Raw genomic sequence first — 20,303 nt, 5'->3', positions numbered from 1 at the left:
GGACACGCCCCCTCAGTTCTGCAGCTGCCCACCCGACACAGACTCCCCCACTGCTCACTGTTCTCCTGTAGCTGTGACGGACACGACTGACAGGTAAAATGAAAATGAACAAGCAGACATGTCTTTGCATTGTCTTGTAGAAGTCTCAGTTATTATGACGCGGAGTTTTGCCCCATGCTCGTGGTTGCTTGTTGTTTTGAGCTTTTTTTTCTGTTAGCTGCCTGACAGCAGTTAAGCTAACTGTCACAGTCTGAACTGTAACCTGACACCTTTTTTGCGTTGCGCTCGGTTATTTGGACCAACACCTTAGATGGGAAAACAGCTTGTCATTTGTTTTATGTCAGGGTATGGCATTACTTTGCCCGACGACTAAAGCACTTGAGTGAAATTGACACTTTTAGAATGCGACCTATATGGTTGCCACAGAAACTCTAACTTGACGACACCACCTGCCCCTAAAAGGGATTCGCATGTGAGTGATTGAAGGAATGCTAAACTGGTAAATGAAATGAAAACTGAAAACTGATATTTGGTTCTGCGGAATGTTAGTCTTCTTGTGAACAAGGCAACATTAACCAAAGCGTCCATGGTGAGCAGTTTAGGAGGCAAACACAAAGTGGACGCTAGCTTTGCAGGGACCTGTCACCCCTGTCAAAGATATCAGTGCTCATCTCTGTGGGGTTGTTCATCCGAGGCTGCGATGTGCCCAACGACTTGAACAGTGATGCCACTTTTATTAGCGGATTACACAACATCAGCGCTGAAATTCGTGACCTTCCTGATCACAGCAAGGCAGTGCGCAGCCTCGGAGGGAGGGCTCAAATGGGTTCAGTGACATGTGATGCCTTAACCTGCTCTCAGTCCCACTGAACTGTGTATGTACAGAATGTATACAGTATGTGTGTGTGTGTGTGTGTGTGTGTGTGTGTGCATGCATAGGATGGATTTCTTTAATTTGTAGTGCTGACATACTACGGAGCCCCTAAAGGGACATGGAGGGATTTTTTTTTGCGAGATCTCGCAAAAGTTTTTTTCCCACGTCGGTGAACCGGAAGTAAAACAGACACAGCGATGGAGGAGCCTACCCATCATCCGTGGGAGAAGTTTATTGATTTCCATTTTATTGGCCTAACATGTAAAGACATCAGATCCGTTCTTGCACGTAGACATGGCTTTGACATAAGTGAGAGACATCTGAAATCGCTGTCTGTTTTACTTCTGGTTCACTGACGTGGGAAAAAAACTTTTGCGAGATCTTGCATTACTTTTTGCGAGATCCCGTAATACTTTTGCGAGATTTCGCAAAAAAAAAAAAAAAATCCCTCCATATCCCTTTTGGGGCTCCGTAACATACAGCACCCAGTAGTATAACCTTTTATAAAGCAGTGGTTGTAGTTTAAGGTTGTCATTGAATATTGGAATGACTTGTCTCAGACATTAGTGTTAAATGTGTACTGAAGATGTGTCAAAAGTATATTACAACAAATATTGCAAAATAAATTGTACTAGAGCACGACGTCAGTGAGGAAAGTCTGAGCAGTAACTAACTAACTAAAATACTTTGTTAGGACTGACTTCCTCATGTTGTAATAGGTTACACAAAGCATGTCTCAATCAATTTTTTTGTTTATTTGACTGGTTCTTATCTTTCTACCTGTTACCAGCACCTACTATCTGTTATTTATGTATGTACAGACAGACTTGCAAGACATCAGCAACAACGCTGAACCCTTGACACCCACAGTGACGGGATCCAGTTGGTCTCCTGGGGGCGGGGGGGCTGTCACAGGAAATCAGTGCAGAGCTGCTTAGAGCAGTTGCCTCCCCTCTTCTGACCAAACATAAGTGGTCTCTTCCAGCATGACGATGCCCCCATCCATAGGACATGAGGGGAAACTAAATGGTGTGATTAGAATGATGATCACGTGACTGTAGCTGAGGTGACAACTTGGCTGAATGCCTGCAACGGTGCTTGGAAGTTGAATTATTTCTGCCTAAATATTTCTTACAATAATAACTTATTTTCATATCAGACCTCAGTAGATTAAGAAAACAAATGAGACACAATTTTACTACTTGGTCATTTATTTATTTAATAAAATGCCATGCCTCCACATATCTGTGCTTTCCAGAAGTATTTGTACCCCTGGTTACAGTATGGGATATACACTTCTGGGTAACTGCCAACCAGTTCTGCACTTGGAGGAATCAAATCATCAAATCAAATTTATTTGTATAGCACATTTCATGTACAAACAGTTCAAAGTGCTTTACATAAAATAAAAGCATTGCAGCAGGGAGTGCAAGAAGCATTAAAAATATATAAAATAATATAAAGAGAAACAAATAAAATCATTTAAATGAATTTAAAATCAGGCAACAGTCTAGATAAGTTAAAAGATATTTCATGCATAGACACATGAGAAAAGAAATGTTTTTAACCTGGATTTAAAAATGTCTCCATTTGGTGAAAGTTTAATCTCCACTGGCAGTTTGTTCCACTTGTTTGCAGCAGAACAGCTAAATGCTGCTTCTCCATGTTTAGTCTGGACTCTGGACTGGACCAGCTGACCTGAGTCCTTGGATCTAAGAGCTCTGCTGGGTTTATATTCTCTGAACATATCACAGATGTATTTTTTGGTGCCTAAACCATTCTTGGATTTGTAAACCATCAGCAGGCTTTTAAAATCTATTCTGTGACTGACTGGAAGCCAGAGTAAAGATTTTAAAGCTGCTGGGATGTGTTCAGATCTCTTAGTCCGGGTTAAAACTCCAGCAGCAGCGTTCTGGATGAGCTGCAGATGTTTAATGCTCTTTTTGGGAAGTCCAGTTAAAAGAGCATTACAGTAATGGAGTCTACTGGAGATGAATGCATGGATGAGTTTCTCCTGGTCTTTTTGGGAGAGGAAACCTTTAATTCTGTTGATGTTTCTGAGATGGTAAAAAGCTGCCTTGGTGACAGCTTTGATGTGGCTGCTGAAAGTCAGATCTGAGTCTATCAACACTCCGAGGTTACCAACTTGGTCAGTGATTGTAAGGTCCCGAGTCTCAAGATATTTACCAATGCTGACCCTCTTCTTTTTGCTACCAAACAGAATGATCTCAGTTTTGTCTTCATTTAATTGTAGAAAATTCTCTCTCATCCAGGTGTTTACTTCCTCCAGACACTGACACAGTACGTCTGCTGGGCTGCAGTCGTCCGGTGACAGAGACACATAAAGTTGTGTATCGTCTGCATAACTGTGATAATTGATGTTAAAATTCTGCAATATCTGACCCAAAGGGAGCATATACAAGTTAAACATTAAGAGAATTCTAGCATGTTCCATCATACAGGGCACCTTCAACTCTTTGATGCTACTTACTTACTTATTTCTTTCTATTTTTGTTTTTCAAATTAAATGGAAGCACCACCTTGTTCAGGTCATGCTGCAGCTTCTTCTCTCACTTTTACTGCGACAGGTGGCTGCAAAAGAAATTGCACTCTTCACCAAATACTTCCTGCTACAATGTTCCTAATAATCTTCTAGAAGTAGAGTCTGCGCTTACATTCTCAGTGTAGTCTGGGTGAACTCGCCTCTTCTTCTCCCAGGATGGAAATTCCTACTTCTTCTAAAGTCATCTCCTTTGTTAGCCTGGGCGAAAGCCGACTGTTGACTCCGTCAAACAGTCTGGAAAAACCCAAGAGGAATCCGTTTCCATGGAGGGTGGGACCTGAATCAGCAACTTAAATTCATTGGAGTTCCCTTAACCAATCAGTAATGTTTAGAAAGGACGTAGCTTATGCGCCGAGGTTCATGCTTACTCTTGCGAGGCTCTAGCTCGCGAATCACGCTTCCCACATCTGCTTTCATTATACCGGTACCAAAATTGACGAGGCATTCCTCTTGCTCTTGTTTTAATTATGTAATGCTCTCCAGAGTTGAGACAACTTCATGGATAGCTTCTAGCGTTATTCCGTCGCCATGTTTATTTCCGCTGCGGTTGAACTACAATTACATGGACTACAATGGACTCAATGGATTTGGCCAGACTATGTGTGGAGCCAAAATCTTTGGGCAGAAGTACGTAGGATGGCGTCGTCAGGCTACTCCTTTGTGATGTATGTATACAAGATGAGATGATTGATTCCTGCACTGAGCCTCTTGTTACGGTGGCTGACACGTGCAAAAGGCAAAACAAATCCAACAGTAAAACGCTGCAAGAGAAAAATGCGGCAATCGCAAAAACGACCTGAGCACATGCGACGCAAATTCCAAAACAGATGCAAGAGAGAAACGTGCTGCAAACTTCAAAACACATGCAAGAGAGAAACGCGCTGCAAACCCCAAAACACATGCAAGGGAGAAACGCGCTGCAAACTTCAAAACACATGCAAGAGAGAAACATGCTGCAAACCCCAAAACACATGCAAGAGAGAAACGTGCTGCAAACTCCAAAACACATGCAAGAGAGAAACGCGCTGCAAACTTAAAAAAAACATGCAAGAGAGAAACGCGCTGCAAACTTAAAAAAAAAACTTGCAAGAGAGAAACGCGCTGCAAACTTAAAAAAAAACATGCAAGAGAGAAATGCGCTGCAAACTCCAAAACACATGCAAGAGAGAAATGCGCTGCAAACTCCAAAACACATGCAAGAGAGAAAAACACAATGGAAGTTGGCCAGGCCACTTTAGGGTCTCAAGCTGTGTGGGATAGGCCTTATCCGATAGGGGATCGACTATGGGAAATCGACTAAAGTAACGAAGGAGAAGAGAGTCAAAAGGTACATTGTCCTTTATGGTTTTATACCAAGTGTTTAAAAAAAACATACAAGACAACGTAGCTGTAGCAAATCCCGTTGCCACTGTGGGTTCACCCAACACACAACCAGAGACCGTGGTTGACTTATACTTGTTTATTTTATACTGATCGAGGTTAACAGCCAGAATGGCAGAAGATGATCTCCAGCTTCTCCGTGTGCTCGGTTCGTCCTTCCGTCTCTAGCTCTGGTTCTCGATCTTGTCATCCCCTTCCCTGCCTGGACCAGCACGCTACTGATAAAGGGGAGAATGATTAGCCGACGATGTACAGGTGTGCCAATCATCTCCCCTCCCACTGTCCTCTGAGCCCTTCCCACCTCTCCTCTGCAGCTGATGCACCACGCCCCCCTCCACATACCTCCACCGCCCGACCCAGGCCAGGGAGCTGGCCCCTCCCCCTCCTTGTGGGAGCGGTAAAGGAAGTCGGCCACGACGATCTGACCACCTTGAACTTGAAAGGCTGCATGGCCAGATACCATCGGGTGATCCGGCCATTAGTATCTTTCATGCGGTGGAGCCACTGGAGGGGAGCATGGTCCGAACAGAGGGTGAATGGACGTCCCAACAGGTAGTACCGCAGAGCATCGACCGCCCACCGGATGGCCAGGCACTCCTTCTCCACGGTGCTGTACCTGGCCTCCCTCTCGGACAGTTTCCTGCTGATGTAGAGCACTGGGCGGTCGACACCCCGCACCTGCTGGGACAGAACGGCCCCCAGCCCTCTGTTCGATGCATCAGTCTGCAGAGTAAACGGGAGAGAGAAGTTAGGAGTGTGAAGAAGAGGCTCCCCACAGAGGGTCTGTTTTACCCTCTCAAGCGACACCTGGCACTGCTCCGTCCACTGGACCGGATGTGAGGCACCCTTTCGAGTGAGGTAAAAAGCCGGTAGTAACCGGCCAGCCCCAAAAACCGCCTCACCTCCTTTTTTGTCTTGGGCCTCTGGCAGGCTGCAATCGCTGCTGTCTTGTTGACCTGTGGACGCACCTGCCCGCCGCCCAAGTGGTACCCCAGATACCGTACCTCCCTCCGTCCAACTGCACACTTCTTCGGGTTGGCCGTGAGCCCCGCCTGCCTCAGTGACTCGAGCACCGCGGCCACCTGCCACACATGCTCCGCCCAGCTGTTGCTATGGATGATCACGTCATCCAGATAGGCGGCAGCATATGCAACGTGCGGCCTCAGCACCCGGTCCATGAGGCGTTGGAACGTGGCTGGGGCCCCGAACAACCCGAATGGAAGTGTAACAAATTGGTACAAACCGTACGGAGTGGAGAAGGCCGATTTTTCCTTAGACTCTGGAGATAGAGGAATTTGCCAGTAGCCAATGGTCAAATCCAGCGTCGTAAAAAATCGAGCTGTGCCCAGGCGATCCAGGAGCTCGTCGACCCGGGGCATGGGATAGGCATCAAACCGTGAAACATCATTCACCTTGCGATAGTCCACACAGAACCAGATAGACCCATCCTTCTTGACTACAAGAACAATGGGACTACACCAGGCACTGTTGGACTCTTCTATCACACCCATTTCCAACATGGCCTTCAATTCTGCCTGTACCACTTTTCTTTTGTGTTCAGGCAACCGATAGGGTCGTGAACGCACTGTCACGCCCGGGTGAGTCTCCACGTGGTGTTGAATAAGGCTTGTGCGTCCTGGCAGGGGGGAGAACACATCCGCGTAACGCTGCTGCAACTTGGCTACATCTGCTTTCTGTGACGGAGAGAGGTGGTTCTCACAAAGGAGCGAGGCGGGATTGGTCGATTTTGGTACCTCGGGCCCCAACTCATCTCTCTCTGCAATTGTCGTCACCAGTGAAACAGACGCCGCCTCCCTCCATGCTTTAAGGAGGTTGAGGTGGTAAATCTGTGTCGCACCTCCCCTGTCAGATCGCACAAGCTCATAGTCAACGTCACCCACTTGCCGTGTGACCACAAAGGGCCCTTGCCAAGGTATCCACGTGTGCTCCGGTGAAATGGCCCGATGAGGTCCATCCCGATCCGTTCAAACAGGACCTCGATCAGTGGTAACGGGCGCAACGGTGCTCTCGGGATGGCTGGTTGGTTAACCAACTGGCATTCAGCGCAGGACACACACCAGCGGCGAACGTCCGCTCTAATGCCAGGCCAATAGAAACGGGCCATTACCCGGTTCAGTGTTTTTTCGTACCCCATATGCCCAGCCATTGGGTTGTAGTGAGCCGCCTGGAAAACCATTTCCCGGCGGCTTTTCGGTACCAGCAACTGGGTAATTATCTCCTCCGTCTGAGTGTCACGACTCACTCGGTACAACCTGTCCCTCCGTAATGAAAAGTGTGGATATGTTAACGCTGCGTCAGGGCGCACCATATGACCATCAATTCGTATCAATTGGTCAAAGGCAAAGCGTAGAGTATCATCACGAGACTGTTCAAGTGGAAAATCTTCCATGGAGTCAAACGCGGGAACCTGCGGAGCCTCCTGAGGAGGCGCTGCCGGCTCCCCCTCCCCGTCATCAGTGTCGGACAACCTCGCGTCACCGCTGAGCACAGCGCACATATCCCATGTCCCTGTTGGTCGTGAGCGCACCCCCACACACTGCCCCACTAGTTTATCAAACCCCGGCCAATCAGTACCCAGAATAAGAGGGTGCGCCAGGCGGGAGCTAATCGCAGCCTTCACACTATGCTTTTTCCCCTTATAACGAATTTCCACTGACGCAATAGGGTATCTGTGGATATCCCCGTGCACACATTTAATATCCACCCAGCTCGCTTCTATCAAAGCCCCGGGTCGAATCAGATTCTGGTGAACCATGGACTGCATGCACCCCGAGTCCACCATCGCCTGATGTGTACCCCCCTGAATCTTTACCGGAACGCTGTACGTCCCTCCCGGACCGGCGGAGGGTGCTGATCACCTGACCGACCTCCATGAGAGGGCACTCCCGGCGAAAGTGTCCGGGCCGTCCACACCTCCAGCACTCCTGCAGTGCCGCTTGAGGGACCGTCTGTGGGCTGAGGACAGTGTCCGCAGCGCGCAGGCCCTGTGGCGGGGAAAAAAGAGACAGTTGGTTAGACCGGGGAAGCGGGGTGGGTCGGGTGGCCGTGCTGATCGGAGGACCGGGTGACTGTGGAGGCCTCCTGCGGGGTGCCGGTGTGGGACGGGCAAACGGCGTCGGCCGAACCTCCGGCGCTAGGTCACGGGAGTGGACAGCCAGGTGGTCCTCCGCCAGCGTGATGGCCGTCGCCAGGCACCGCACCCAGGCCGAGGTGCTGCTTGGGAGCCCCTCGGTGAACTGTTCCATGACCACCGTCTCCAGCATCCGCTCCTCCCCCGCCGACCCCTCAGATTGCAGCCACCTGGTTGCAGCGTCTTTCAGCTGCTGAGCGTATACAAACGGGCGGTCGTTGGGTCCCAGCTTTGTCTCCCGGAACCTCCGTCGGTGGTCCTCCGTGGAGAAGCCGAGGCGATCCAGGACAGCCCGCCTCACGTCCCAGTACTGCCCTCGGCTGGAGGCCGGTAGGCAGAGCGCCGCCGTCTGCGCCTCCCCTGACAGCAGTGGCAGCAGCCGTACCGCCCACTCCGCCGCGGGCCAGCCACATACCGTCGCTGTCGCCTCAAACATTTCCAGGAATGACTGCGGATCGTCCTCTGTCGTCATTTTGTGGACAGTCATTCCTGGAAAAGAGGGACCCAGTGTGCTTGCCCCCGCCTGGGACAGCATCGCCTCCAGCAGCCGCGTCTGCTTCTCTGCCTGAGTGTGCAGCGCTGCCAGGTGCTGCCTGTTCGCGGCGGCTTGGTCCTGGCTCATCTTAGCGATCTCGTTCAGCATTCCTGCCAACACGTTCACTGGTTGTTGTGGCTCTGTCATCCTGCTGTGTTGTTGGGATCAGTTGGGCGCCAGTGTAGCAAATCCTGTTGCCACCGTGGGTTCACCCAACACACAAGCAGAGACCGTGGTTGACTTATACTTGTTTATTTTATACTGATCGAGGTTAACAGCCAGAACGGCAGAAGATGATCTCCAGCTTCTCCTTGTGCTCGGTTCGTCCTTCCGTCTCTGGCTCTGGTTCTCGATCTTGTCATCCCCTTCCCTGCCTGGACCAGCACGCTACTGATAAAGGGGAGAATGATTAGCCGATGATGTACAGGTGTGCCAATCATCTCCCCTCCCACTGTCCTCTGAGCCCTTCCCACCTCTCCTCTGCAGCTGATGCACCACGCCCCCCTCCACAGTACCTTTATACTTTCTTCTCCTTCGTTACTCCTCCGATCTCCCATCTCCCATCTCCCATTTCCCCTTTCCCAAAGGTCGAGACCCCCTAGTGGTCTCGCGAACTTCCGTTGTGTTTTTCTCTCTTGCATGTGTTTTGGAGTGTGCAGCACGTTTCTTTCTTGCATGTGTTTTGAATTTTGCAGTGAGTTTCTCTCTTGCAGTCGGTTTGCCGTTTGAGTCGCGTGTGCTCCGGTCGTTTTTGTGATTGCCACATTTTTCTCTTGCAGCGTTTTACTGTTGGATTTGTTAGCCGTTTGCATCGCTTTTGCACATGTCGGCCACCATATCTTGTCGTATGCGCTGGCAGCAGACGACAGGAACAAATAACTGCTTTGGTGATTAATGTTAGTTTAATGATGAATCAGCTTCAGTTGGCTTGATTAGTCGACCTCAAAAATCACTTAAAATGCCCATACTTAATTTATATATGATTGAGTGACTGATGTAATGAGTGATGGTAGACAAACTCAACGGAACTCCAGTTCTAAGGTATGGGTGTACAACAAGTGAATATCATCTTAGATTAAAGGTTGCTGGTTCATACGAACTTCTTATTTTATTCAAACTTTTTAAATGAAAACTGTATGCACGGATTAGATTTTTGAGATATTTTATTTCCATCAAATGAAAAATAGAGATTCCAAATCGAGATGCAAAATAGCCTAATTCTGTTTTCCTACACAATAATGACTGTAACTACCAATCTAGCATACTGGACACAATGGGCCTCATGCAAGAACATTTTCGTATTTTTATTCTAAATTTCTCGTACCTTTTTCGTACGTCAGATTCAACAAACGCTCTTAACTTCAGAAAAAGTGTGTAAACAACCTGCGTAAATGATGAATGCCACCCGTGCGTATTTAAGTGCAGGATAGTAAATTTGCATTCTCCATGACCTAAATAATACCATATGAGGCTGCGCTTCCTCTCTCCTGTGCCAGGAAGTGTTGAGTCACGAGAATGGCATCAGGGCGCAAAAAGAAGAACTTTACGGGCTCTGAGATTGAAGTTCTGCTTTCAGAGATCCAGAATTACGGGACCTGCTAAAGCCAAGAAATGGGACGCAATTATGAGTGCTGTTAATTCCGTGTCACCTGTAGTTCCTAATGTCACCGAAGTAAAAAAGAAATGGTTTGATATGAAAATGGCTTTAAAAAAACGGCTCACTTCCGGTGACGTCATGGTAGGAGCAACAGGCTGATTCTCCGGCTGCGGGAAGAAACCCTTAAAAACTAGCCAAATTCATGTTTAATTAAAATTTGTCGCTCCGTACTGAGGTCAGAATGTCCACTCTAAGAAAGGAGACAGACAAAAAAGGAAAGACGGCTAAAAAAGACGAGAAACGAACAGAAACTGAAGCGGGCGATGTGGAAGAAATGGCGGCGGTGCTCGCCGAGCTACGTGACCTGCGGAGGGAACATTCAGAGGCCTCTCAAGATACGAAGGCTACCCTGTCGAGGGTTGAATCCACCCTCGACGATGTGCTGAGTCGCACGACAAGACTGGAACAACAAGTAACGAACGTGGAACAGAGAGTGAGTGACACGGAAGACAAAACGCTCCGACATGAGAGAGCCATTCGCTATCTACTTCAGAGAGAAGTTAAACTATCCGCTAAGTGTGAAGATCTGGAGTCCAGGGCGAGACGGAAGAATCTGCGCATATACGGGGTAAAAGAGGGAGAGGAAATGAACGATATGATTAAGTTCATATCCAATTTAATGCGCAACTCGTTTGACTTACCGGATGACTTGGACCTGTGCGTGGAGAGAGCCCACCGCTCACTAACTATGAAACCGAAGGAACCCGCCCCGCCTAGATCCATCATAGTCCGGTTCTCCAACTACAGAGTAAAGGACAGGATACTCCAGCAAGCCTGGAAAAAACGGGAAATGACACATCAAGGACAGAGGATCTTTTTCGACCAGGACTGCACATCGGAGGTGCAGAAGAAACGCAAACAGGTACGGGAGGTGATAAAACAACTTAAAGAGAAAAAAGTGAAAGCCGAAAACTGTTCCCTGCCCAGCTGAGAATCCACCTGGAATCTGGCGTGAAGACTTTTGCGACCCTTTCGGAGGCGGCCCCCACGCTCAAGAAGATGGGAATTAACGTGAAGGCTGATGAGCGGGAGGACCTCCAGAAGGAGCTGCTACACAACCCCCTGGTCACGGCATCGGCATCAAACAGATCGGGACTTTTAACGATGACCAACGCGGACTTGCAGACTTTTGTTCGAGGTGATGAATGAACACTAAACAACCGTGAGAGGTAAATAGACTGATAATAAGTCGCTAAATAGCGTTGCCAAGAGATCAGACTTAAATGTTTCCTTGATCTGTACTTAATCCAATTTGGCTGGTTTATTTAAAAAAAAAAAAAACACGAAAAATAACAGGGTTTCTCCTTCAGAGGATGAAGGGTTTTAGTTAGGTAATTTTTATTTGGTTATTTTTATTTCTTTGATTGTATTTTATTTCACTTATGGGCGACTCTTGATAGTCGCCATAGCACTAAGTGTCTCCCCCTGAGAGATTTTTGTCACAACTCTCCGTTTTTCCAGAAGCTGGTTAGTAAGATGTTCGGGCAACCAGCTCAGGTCTTGGAAGTTAGTTCTTTGTTCCTATGTAGAAGTTTTTTCTTCTCATCACGTTCAATACTTGTTCATATCATTCTGACAGTTGTGCAGTCATGTGTTATGTCTCAGGTACTTAACAGGTGCATTACAGTGAAACAGAGGTCTGGGTTTGAGGACAAGATGAAGCTTTTGCTTTACATGTATGAATAATTTGACCATAATTACGTATAATGTCCGTGGACTGAATCATCCCATTAAAAGAAAAAAATATATAGTCAATTAAAAAAATTACATTGTTCAATTGCCCTATTACAGGAAACCCACTTACCAGAAGGAGAACATAAAAAACTAAAGAGGGAATGGGTGGGTCAAGTATTAAGTGCATCGTTTGGTAAAAAAAGGGGAGTTGCAACCCTAATTAGCAGGACATTGGCCTTCTCCTCTGAAAACGTTATTCAGGATAAGTTGGGGAGGTTTATTATGGTCATTGGTACAATAGGAGACGTGGAAATGTCTATATTGAATTTGTATGCTCCAAACAAAACGGACCAGAATTTCTTTAAGGAAATTGCAAATGTTATTGCTGATAATGCTAAGGGCATCATAATAGTTGGGGGAGATTTCAATGCTGTACAGGATGGAAGGCTAGACAGAATGCCAGCAGAGGGAGGACCCCAAACTATAAAAACCAAAACACTTAACAGTATGATTTCAGAATTAGGACTTGTTGACCCCTGGAGATCTAGAAACCCCTCAGGAAAAGACTTTAGTTTTTTCTCTAGTGTACACAGCAGCTACTCTAGAATTGACTTATTTTGTCTATCTCAACAGCATACATACAAAGTAACAGATTGCCATATTGAACCAATAACTCTGAGTGACCAATTAGAAAATAAGATAAAGCAGTTGGAATCAGAATATAAATCTGCAGGAATACATAACATTTTGTTAGAATTAAAAGAAACTAGGAAAGCTCTGGACAAACTCCTTACATATAAAGCAGAAGGAGCCTTAAGATTCTCCAAACAACGATATTATGAGATGGGAAACAGAGCAAGTCGCGTGATAGCTTTTCAACTTCGGAAGGCCCAGGCTAGTCGTGTGGTTTCTAAGGTTGTACACCCCACATTTAAAACAATAGTCTCGCATCCAAAAGAAATAGCAGATGCTTTTGAAACATTCTATGAAAAACTGTATGGGGACACTGGATCAAAAACTAAAAACGGCGATCCTGAGGCCTTCATCTCCAGCCTGCATCTTCCCTCATTGTCTGAAGATGAAGCATTACAAATGATATCAGATATTACCGAACTTGAAATACGAGAAGCCATAAAAACACTGAAAAACAACAAATCTCCGGGAACAGACGGACTACCTGGAGAGTTTTATAAATGCTTCATAGATGATTTAATACCTGTGCTAACTAAAGTTTTTAACTATGTTCTTACTAAAGGCGACCCACCGAATACATGGTCGGAAGCTATTATATCAGTGATCCATAAAGAGGGTTAGGACCCTGCATTTTGTGAGGGATATAGACCCATTAGCCTGCTATGTAATGACCAAAAGCTGCTGACATATATCCTGGCGAAGAGAATGCAAAAAATTATAGGAAAATTGATTAATCCAGACCAGACAGGATTCATTCCTGGGCGACAAGGAGCTAATAATATAAGAAGAACATTAAACATCATAACATGTGCCAAGAAAAAAAATACACAAAACTCTATGCTTATTAGTTTTGATGCTCGGAAAGCCTTTGACACAGTGAAGTGGCAATTTTTATATAAAACACTGGCTGCTATGGGGTTCCATCCTACATTTTTAGACTGGATAAAGGTTATTTACACAAAACCAAAATCACGTGTCAGAGTGAATGGATGTTGTTCACAATTTTTCTATTTGGAGAGGGGGGTTCGACAAGGTGACTGTCTTAGCCCTTTGCTTTTCGCCATAAATATAGAACCTCTAGCTGCATTAATCAGGCAAAATGAAGACATTAAGGGCATAAAAGATCAAGGCCAAGTAGAACACAAAATTTCTCTTTATGCAGATGACATACTGACATATATTAGTGATCCGGTCTCCTCTGTCCCAGCATTAATGAGAAACTTAAAGGAATATGGAGAACTCTCAGGCTACCAAATTAATCAATCAAAGTCAGAGGCAATGATGCTGGTAGGGCACTGGCCTGTACAACTAACAGGAAGTATTAAATTCCACTGGTCTAATCAAGGGTTCAGATACTTGGGTATCATTATAACACCTGATACATCACAGCTGTACAAGGCCAACTATGGTAAATTGGTGGGCGAAATAAAAAATGACCTCACGAGATGGGAAGTTCTCCCCTTATCCCTAATAGGACGAGTGGAAACAATAAGAATGAATATATTACCAAGGTTGCTTTTTATGTTCCAATCTCTACCCATAGAGGTCCCCACTTCCACATTCAAAACAATCGATAATTGGCTATCTAAATTTATTTGGCAGAACAAAAGGCCCAGAATTAGATTGAAAAAAATGCTATGTACAAAAGAAAGGGGGGGCCTCGATTTACCTAACTTGAAAAAATATTACTGGGCGGCCCAGCTCAGATCATTGGTTGCATGGATCTCTCAAGACAATGATACTATTTGGGTTAAGATGGAGCAAAGTGACTGCCTAAACTTACCCCTAGACACTATCCCATTTATGAGTCATGACACCTGGAAAATAAATAAAATTAATAACCAGTGGGTGAAAACCACTTTAAAAATATGGTCCAATGTGAGAAAGAAATTAAGACTCCCGGCATCAATATCCAGAGCAATGAAGATTGCGCATAATATAGACTTTCTTCCATCCGAATTAAGAACAGGGTTTAAGAAATAGGAGCAGAATGGCTTAGTTATGCTAGACCAATTATTTGACGGAGGAGTCCTGATGTCCTATGAGCAGCTTAGACACAAATATAACCTTCCAGCCCATGATCTTTTTAAATATCTTCAACTGAGACACTATTTACAGAAGCACAAAGAATGGGAAAAAATATGCACTTCACCCTCTAATCTAGAACACTTCTTTATTTTAATAATTAAAGGGACTATTAAGAAGAAAATTATGTCACACTTATATAAGATACTACAAGAAGAATTGACAGATAACAGTTTCGACATTAAAGAAAAATGGGAACTGGAAATGAACACCATTATTCCAGATAGTAACTGGGAATTGTCATGCAGAGAGGGACACAAAACTACAAATAGCCCCATCTGGAAGGAATTTGAATGGAAAATTAAGATGAGGTTCTTCAGGACTCCTCTTGTCACATCAAAATTTATGGACATCTCAGATCAGTGCTGGAGGGGCTGTGGCATTATAGGAGACCACACGCATATATTTTGGGACTGCCCGAAACTGTTAAGATACTGGTTAAACATACAAAATGAAATAAAGAAGTGTTTAAATGTAGATCTTCCATTAGATCCAGTGTGTTTTGTATTAGGAATATTGCCAGAAGATCTAGAAAATAATAATCAGAGAATACTGCTGAGAATTCTTCTTCTAATTGCTAAGAAGATGATTACAATTTCCTGGCTGAGACCACAGCCCCCCACAGTAGCACAATGGAGAGAGAAAGTTAAAGATGTTTACTATATGGAAAATATAACTGCAAGGTTGCACTTGAAAACTGATGTATTCCTGACTAAATGGTCCCCAATTATCTCTCATTTTATTAATTGATATGACCTTTGATGTGACTGCAGTGTTCTATATGCATGTGTTTTTGTCTGATTTATTTATTCCCCCCCCACCCCTGCCATTCAAATTGCCCACCTTCAAATACGGACTCTATCTGGACATTGTTGGGATGCCAAAATCCATGGACTACCTCTACCTGTGATGTACCTCTGAATGTATGAATGTATATGACTGCACCTGATAAAAGGAAATAAAAAAACGGCTCGGCATGGGCAGGCGCTCGATGACTGCAACTAAAGCCGTGCAATCAGTTGTTGCCTCATCATGATGGCACTTTGATAGGGCTGTCCATGAGGGGGGTCTCCTAGCACCAGACCTTCTGGTCTGCCTGGGCTGGTTCAGGTAGTAGGAGACCCTCGTTCATGGCAATATTGTGCAAATCTTGCGTGCCTTCTCTGGGCTACAGAGCAGTTAGCCCCCCGCTGTATCGAGACACACCCACCTGGCCTTCAAGTCATTAGTGCGCTCCACAACAGCACGGGTGCTTTGATGCGTATATGTGTGCAGTCTATTGCTCTGATTATGTTTGGCAGCCACAGCATGAAAGCCTCCTAATTTGAACTTGTTGGACAGCAGTGTTTGGGAATCTGATGTACCATGGGTGATAAACTGATAAAAGCTTTGATGACCAAGGGGAGCGCACGACTCACAGAGGACTGGGACACCCCCGATCTGTCTCCAATCTCCCGCTGAAAGGTTCCCGTGGCCAAAAATCCAAGGGTGGTGAGGACCTGGACGTGTAGTGGAATTGGGTTTGATCGGCGTATTTCTCTCTAGAATTGTGGCTCTAGCAAGCTGCATATTTGCAGCAGCACAGTCCTTGGGAATCCAAATCGCGATGTCAGCCATTTGTCTGTCTCCGCAAGGATATCTACACGTCTCGGAACACATGCTCTCTTCCAAGAACCTGACGTGCTAAGACATCCAAAAGCAGAAAGTCAGCTGCTGGTTACGCTTCCCATTGACCTTGTTATATACGGAGTCAAATTAACCTTCAATTAGTGCATAATTTCAGTCAAACAGAATGTCAGCCTCATTATGGGGTACAAAAATGTATATGTATATTTGTTTGCTTCAAAGTAATTAAATATACAATCCATTAGTCAAGCAAACTTGATTCGAATCTCGTCTTATCTCATGTTTAATCACTGAAGTAACAACTAGCTGGACAAAAGGCAGTTTTCACTAAGGTAAATTATTGCTGATGCTCAGTCATCTCAATACCTTGCAAGGGTATCAGCTGTTTTGTTGCAGGAGGAAATCAAGTAGGTTAAGTCTGAGTTTTGAGATCTGCTTTCACACCTACAAAAATCTTAAAAGGTCAGTTACAAGGCAGCTCACATGGTGGAAATAAACGTAGCTTATAGTATCTTAAGGATGTTACCACCGACCGAGGAGATAACTCTTGTGTTGTAGATTGCTGCAAAAACACTTATCGTTTGTAACTTAGCAATAGTAACAGTAAAGCTAACTACCATGGGCTGCTGTCCTGTTATTTTTCAGAGCTCTCTGTTGTAAAATTTAACTTGCTTATTTTTAGTATACATCATTTCTAACCCTACCATCTGTCATTAAGATATTGTGTAGTTAGTAAGAGACTTCTGGAAGTATTGAGCCACCAGTGGTGGTGTGCTGCAGATCCATACTGTATATTGAAAACGCAGTGCCAATGCTTTGCTCCACTTCAGGGGGGAAATTCACTGACAACAAAACAAGTCCTTTTGCATGGTTGGTTTTATTATATGTAGTATCTATGTATCATCTTGTCATTTTTTCTATTGACAGGAGACCAGGTATCACTTCAATTTGAGAAGATCTTCTCATGATGTTACCTCAGCACCTGAAGCAGATCAGAGTCCTTATGCTGAACGACAAGGAGAATTTAGATCGAACCCTGTTCAGACTTGAACAAGGTAAGACTTTTTTCAATTCAATGTCTTCCACTTTACTGCATGACTGAACATATTGTATTTATTTAAGAAAATTAAGCTCTTTAAGCTCCAGGGATTTTAAATATTTTTTAAGAAAACTATATTTTGACGGCAAGATTGCAGCTTAAGTGGTTAGAAATAGAAAAGACTGAATGTGACCCAAAGTTCAGGAAGATAATAAATGTAATCCCTTAAATTTGCATCAGTATGTTTCAGTGTCTTGGATTATACAACTTTTAGTGAATGCTGAATGAAACATCCTTCCTTATTTTGGGTCATTTTATCCACATAAAAACAGCTGGAAAATTGGTTAAATGCATGTCAGTAAGAATCAGTAGAATGTTTTACAATCAGATCTTAATTTTGGCTTCAGTGTTTGGGTGGCCAAGAACTGGGGTTCATATCTGTTTGTTTGGTTTGTGTTCAGTGTCCAGAAATCCAAACTTAGGATGAGGAACAAAAAACTCAGTGGGCTCACTATTTGTCAATTTTTTTCTTTACTCAATAGCCAGCTGGCTCATCAAAGTGCCTATTCCACCCCGGTACACTTCATCCATCTCTAACTTGTTTCCAGCGCCATTTAGCCCACCCCTGTAGCCCTTGCCGCCCTCTGATCCATCTTCTCACTCTAACTCTGACAGCAAACTGCCACTCTCTAAAGGCAAATTCTTACCCTCTTAGTCTCCATCGGGAGATATTTGAATTAAAACATATTTTCTTGTTAATTGTTTTGTATTTATTTTCTCAAAATCTCACCCAGACATCTTCAATATAAACACTTCCACATAACCGCATGACATTATGGCTGTTATGATAGATTGTTTCATTTAATCCACTTTATTTATTTTATCCGTCACAATTGTACGACCATGGTGCTTAAATGGTTAGAAGTAGTATACAGTTTAATAATATAAAACGTATACACAGTTTGCATTACGGCCTGTAATTTTTAGGTTTTATGTTAGAACATTCTAAATTGGTGAAGTGAAATTATTATTTAAAAAAGTCTTGAGAATCTAAAACTGAATAGTATGCACATAAATACTGAGCCCGTTGTCAGTTCAAATCTGTGGCTCTATCGGAGTGTTATGTAATCTCTCTGTTGTTGTGAAAGCTAAGTAAGGAAATCATTTCCAAACATGTCATGAACAAAGTCATGCAGAAGATTAGAGTAACCTCTTCCAAACATTTCAAAAGACTGCAGCTTAAAAGTGGTTTAACCCCTTAACAGTTGGGCAATTTTTGCCTGGAACTTCTAAAAAAAAGCATACCCAAAGTAAATTGAAAGCTGTTCTTGAACCACTTTGAGTAGAGGCCTGGTTGAGGTCTCTTTTGAAGGGGAACTGTCACGCCCCGAGACTCATGTTTTTAGTTTTCATGTTTAGGTTATGTTTTTGTGTTCAGTTCATGTCCAGGTTTTGAGTTTTAGGTTTTGCCATTAGTTCATTCCCCTCACCTGTTCATTCCCCACCAGCTGCACCCACTCACTTAATCACTCACTCCCTATTTAGTTTCCTGCCTCCCCTTTCAGTTTTGCTGGATCTTTGTTACTGTTGCATGTTGTTGCTGTTAATTGTGATGCCACGTTTCCACGCCACGTTTTCATCAAAGCTAAGTATTTATTCCATGCCATGTCCTTGTTCTTTTGTTTTTGTTTATAGCTCAGTTTTTCTCCGGCTCTGCCGCGTTTTATGTTGTACTTTGTTTTTTGTTAATAAATCACCCTTTTCTTTATAAGTCCGCATCCGTGTCCTCCCCTTCTACTCCACAACTTGACAGAAAGATCCAGCCAGAAATGGACGCGGCGGACGAGAACGCATTCTGGAGGCTGGTCACAAAATTCTGGTGCTGCTTGGCCCGGGACGGCACCGCCTGGCAGCAATTAAACGTGGCTGATGACCTGGTGGACTTCTTTTTAAAAAAACAGGTTCTCCGACACTTGCCGGATGTGGCGGACATCTGGGTGGAGGTCATGAGCGTGCAGCGCTCAGCAACCCAGGACATTTTTGGCTTGGAGCCACACGAGGTAACCATGCTGTACAGCTTCTCCTCAGCCACAGTCACCAGAGACTCAGCCGTTCCCGAGCTGGCCCCGGCCCCAGCGGTTCCCGAGCTGGCCCCGGCCCCAGCGGTTCCCGAGCTGGCCCCGGCCCCAGCGGTTCCAGAGCTGGCCCCGGCCCCAGCGGTTCCAGAGCTGGCCCCGGCCCCAGCGGTTCCAGAGCTGGCCCCGGCCCCAGCCGTTATCGAGGCTTTAGAGCCTGACCACGAGGCTTTAGAGCCTGACCACGACCAAGAGGCCACAGAGCCTGACCACGACCAAGAGGCCACAGGGCCTGACCAAGAGGCCACAGGGCCTGACCAAGAGGCCACAGGGCCTGACCACGAGGCTTTAGGGCCTGACCACGAGGCTTTAGGGCCTGACCACGAGGCCACAGGGCCTGACCACGAGGCCACAGGGCCTGACCACGAGGCCACAGGGCCTGACCACGAGGCTTTAGAGCCTGACCACGAGGCTTTAGAGCCTGACCACGACCACGAGGCTTTAGAGCCTGACCACGAGGCTTTAGAGCCTGACCACGACCACGAGGCCACAGGGCCTGACCACGAGGCTTTAGGGCCTGTCCACGAGGCTTTAGGGCCTGTCCACGAGGCCACAGGGCCTGACCAAGAGGCCACAGGGCCTGACCATAAGGCGGCAGAGCCCGACATGGACTCACTAGTTCGAGCCCCTCCCTCCCACCCCCAGACTTTGGGGATGTCTGGGATCCATCCCTTAAAGGGGGGGCTCCCCCCCCGTCGGAGGTCCGTCCGACCGTGGGACGGTCCCCGGCTCCTCCTCCAGCCACGTCATCGGGGGTCCGGGCGTCCGCCGGGCCGTCTCCTGCCGCCACGCAGAGGGAAGTCTGGCCGCCCGCCAGACCACCGCCTCCTGCTGCCACGCCACGGGATGTCTGGCCGCCCGCCAGACCACCGCCTCCTGATCCCACGCCAC

The 20,303-nt window shown here is 45.8% G+C and overlaps 1 protein-coding gene across 2 annotated transcripts in view; it reads left to right on the top strand.

Moving 5' to 3' along the window:
- The window catches only part of LOC142399480 (glycogen debranching enzyme-like), a 96,583-nt gene continuing 76,280 nt past the window's right edge, over positions 1–20,303 (top strand). For both annotated transcript variants that reach the window (XM_075484189.1, XM_075484188.1), the window contains exons 1-2: positions 1–93; positions 17,166–17,293. In XM_075484189.1, the coding sequence (XP_075340304.1) occupies positions 17,203–17,293 (91 nt within the window). In that variant the 5' untranslated portion in view covers positions 1–93; positions 17,166–17,202. The remainder of the gene's footprint in view (positions 94–17,165; positions 17,294–20,303) is intronic.

The sequence above is a fragment of the Odontesthes bonariensis genome, chromosome 14 (genome assembly GCF_027942865.1).
Source record: "Odontesthes bonariensis isolate fOdoBon6 chromosome 14, fOdoBon6.hap1, whole genome shotgun sequence".
Classification (NCBI taxonomy): Eukaryota; Metazoa; Chordata; class Actinopteri; order Atheriniformes; family Atherinopsidae; genus Odontesthes; species Odontesthes bonariensis.
Note: the sequence above shows the minus strand (reverse complement) of the source record. Positions and strands in the feature narration are given on the sequence as shown.